Source organism: Myotis davidii, unplaced genomic scaffold (assembly GCF_000327345.1).
Source record: "Myotis davidii unplaced genomic scaffold, ASM32734v1 scaffold3211, whole genome shotgun sequence".
Taxonomy (NCBI): Eukaryota; Metazoa; Chordata; class Mammalia; order Chiroptera; family Vespertilionidae; genus Myotis; species Myotis davidii.
Genome location: NW_006282526.1, coordinates 108,892 through 111,076, shown reverse-complemented (window position 1 = coordinate 111,076; position 2,185 = coordinate 108,892). Strand labels below are relative to the sequence as shown.

Genomic DNA, 2,185 nt, shown 5'->3' with positions numbered 1-2,185 from the left:
TCTCTGGGGCGGGGACATGGGGGTCACCAGGCGGCTGACCACCCCCTCCCTGTGCCTGCCCCCCAGCCTCTGCTCCACACGCGCGGGCCCTGAACTGGGCTTGGGGCTCACCCACCCGCCGCCTGGGCACTGCTGGCAGTGCAGTGAGATACCCTTCCCAGAGATGGGGTCCTGGCACCCCACCCTGCTTGCCCAGACCCTGCTGTCTGCACACAGGCCTAGATAGCCGGGTCCCCCAGCCCCACGGCCCCCGAGGCCGGGTGAGGCGTGAGGCTTGCTGGGCAACCGGGCAGCAGCCCAAGGGCCCCCAGGGCGGGGGTACCGTTCTCCACGCTCAGGGCGCAGGGGTCCTCCAAGCTGTTCCTGACGTTGGGGCAGGCGGCCTGAGTCTTCCAGGTGTTGGCGAAGGCGGCGGCCGTGCCCTCCACCACGCCACTCAGGCTGAGGAAGTCGTCCGCCTGGTTCTGGTTGAAGTTCCCACAGAGGCCTGGGGGGAGGGAGGGGAATCAGCCTGCATCCGACCCAGCTGTCCAGCCCGGCCGCTGCTCCTGGCCTGTGCTTTCTCCCACACCATGGCTGGGTTCTAGAACCATCTGCCCATAGGCTCTGGTGGGGGTCAGCGCCTGTGCACAGCCCCACCGCCATCCTCCGAGGCCCTGCCCTGCTCGCTGCCTCCCGGTCCCCACCGCCGACCCCCTCCCTCCGGGCTCGGCCGCTCACCACACATCTGGCCTCGGTAGGCGGGGTCCAGCCTGAGGACCAGCTGCATGAGGGGCACCAGCTGCACCTCCAGCTGCAGCCCGAGGCCCGTCTGCACCAGGATGAAGAAGGTCGAGGGCCTGAATATGGTGATGTTGGCTGTGGGGGGTGGCGGTGTGGTCAGAGGCGGCCCGGGGCCCCGGCCCGGCCCCGCTCCCCCCCAGTGCCCGAGCCTCGTGCTCCCGAGACAGCCCAGGAGGCGGACACTGGCTCCGACAGGCGTCTGGTGGACCCGACACCCGCTGCGGTCCAGGACCGGGCCGGAGCTCACATGCCTGCACGGGGCGGGACCACGGACACCCTGAGAGGCCGGGGTCCCCGCAGCAGCCACAGGTGGGACCACGGAGACGTCACTCTGAATGTGACAACCACCCCAGGCATGTTCTGGAACTGCCCGCAGCCAGAGAGCCCGAGCAGGGCCGGGCGTGTCCGGGCCGTACCTGCTGACACGGGCAGCTGGGTGTAGATGGAGTTCATGAACACCCCACCACTGGCCTGGATCTGGATGACCTGGGGGGGGAGAGGAGGGGCCGGTCAGGCGGGGGCGGAGCCACCAGAGCCTGGATGGCTCTAGGACAGCCCAGCAGGGTGGCTCCCCGGGACTGAGGGGCTCAGGGAGGGCGTTGGAGCCTGCTCCCCCCCGCCCTCCCCCCCACCCCGCTCATCCCTGTCGTAGGTGACGGGGCAGGACCCTCACCGTGTCCCCGCCGTCCATGCTCAGGGTCACCGTCTTGAGGCAGTTCTCGTTGTCTGTCAGGCCGCACTTCCGCAGCTCGGCCAGCACCGTGAAGCCGCTGTCTGCACATTTCTAAGGGCAAAGCAGGGCATTGTGTGCAATGCACATGTGTATGCGTGCACCAATGTGCACACATATGTGGGCGTGTGTGGCGCATGTGTCTGAGTGTGTGTGTGTGTCTCTGAGTGTGCGTGTGTCTCTGAGTATACGTGTGTCCCTGTGTATGCGTGTGTGGGCATGTGTGGCGCGTGTGTCTCTGTGTATGTGTGTGTCGTGCCCTGTGCCCAGGCTGCCCTGCAGACTGCAGGTGGGCGGTGGCTCTCAGTGGCCTCTGGCACCTGCAGTCACCTCCAGGGAGCATGTCTCAGGGTCTGGGCATCCCTCTGCCCCTGTGGGTGTGCGGATGGGACCCAGGAGGGGCCGGGGGGCAGGGGAGGGCTGAGGCCGGGACCAGCCGCACCTTGGACAGGACGTAGCTGCAGTCGCCGTGCATGTCGTAGAGTTTCTCGTCGTAGGTGGAGATGTGGGAGCCGCCCTGGACGGAGCATGTGCCTGGGCACGGGAGGTCCTGGCACTGCCACAGTCCCCCCGAGCAGGTGCTGCGGAGGCGAGGAGCAGAGTGGCTGGGTGAGGGGGAGCTCACCCACCCCCCGCGCCGCCCCCCTGGCAGGGCAGGGTGGGGGCCTACCA

General features: G+C 68.4%; 1 protein-coding gene across 1 annotated transcript in view; it reads right to left on the bottom strand.

Moving 5' to 3' along the window:
• LOC102766465 (mucin-5B) overlaps positions 1–2,185 on the bottom strand; it is a 37,624-nt gene that overhangs the window by 29,732 nt on the left and 5,707 nt on the right. The window contains exons 9-13 of the mRNA XM_015560172.1: positions 1,956–2,183; positions 1,457–1,567; positions 1,200–1,269; positions 721–858; positions 228–487 (exon numbers count right to left, since the gene is read on the bottom strand). Coding sequence (XP_015415658.1) covers positions 228–487; positions 721–858; positions 1,200–1,269; positions 1,457–1,567; positions 1,956–2,183 — 807 coding nt within the window. The remainder of the gene's footprint in view (positions 1–227; positions 488–720; positions 859–1,199; positions 1,270–1,456; positions 1,568–1,955; positions 2,184–2,185) is intronic.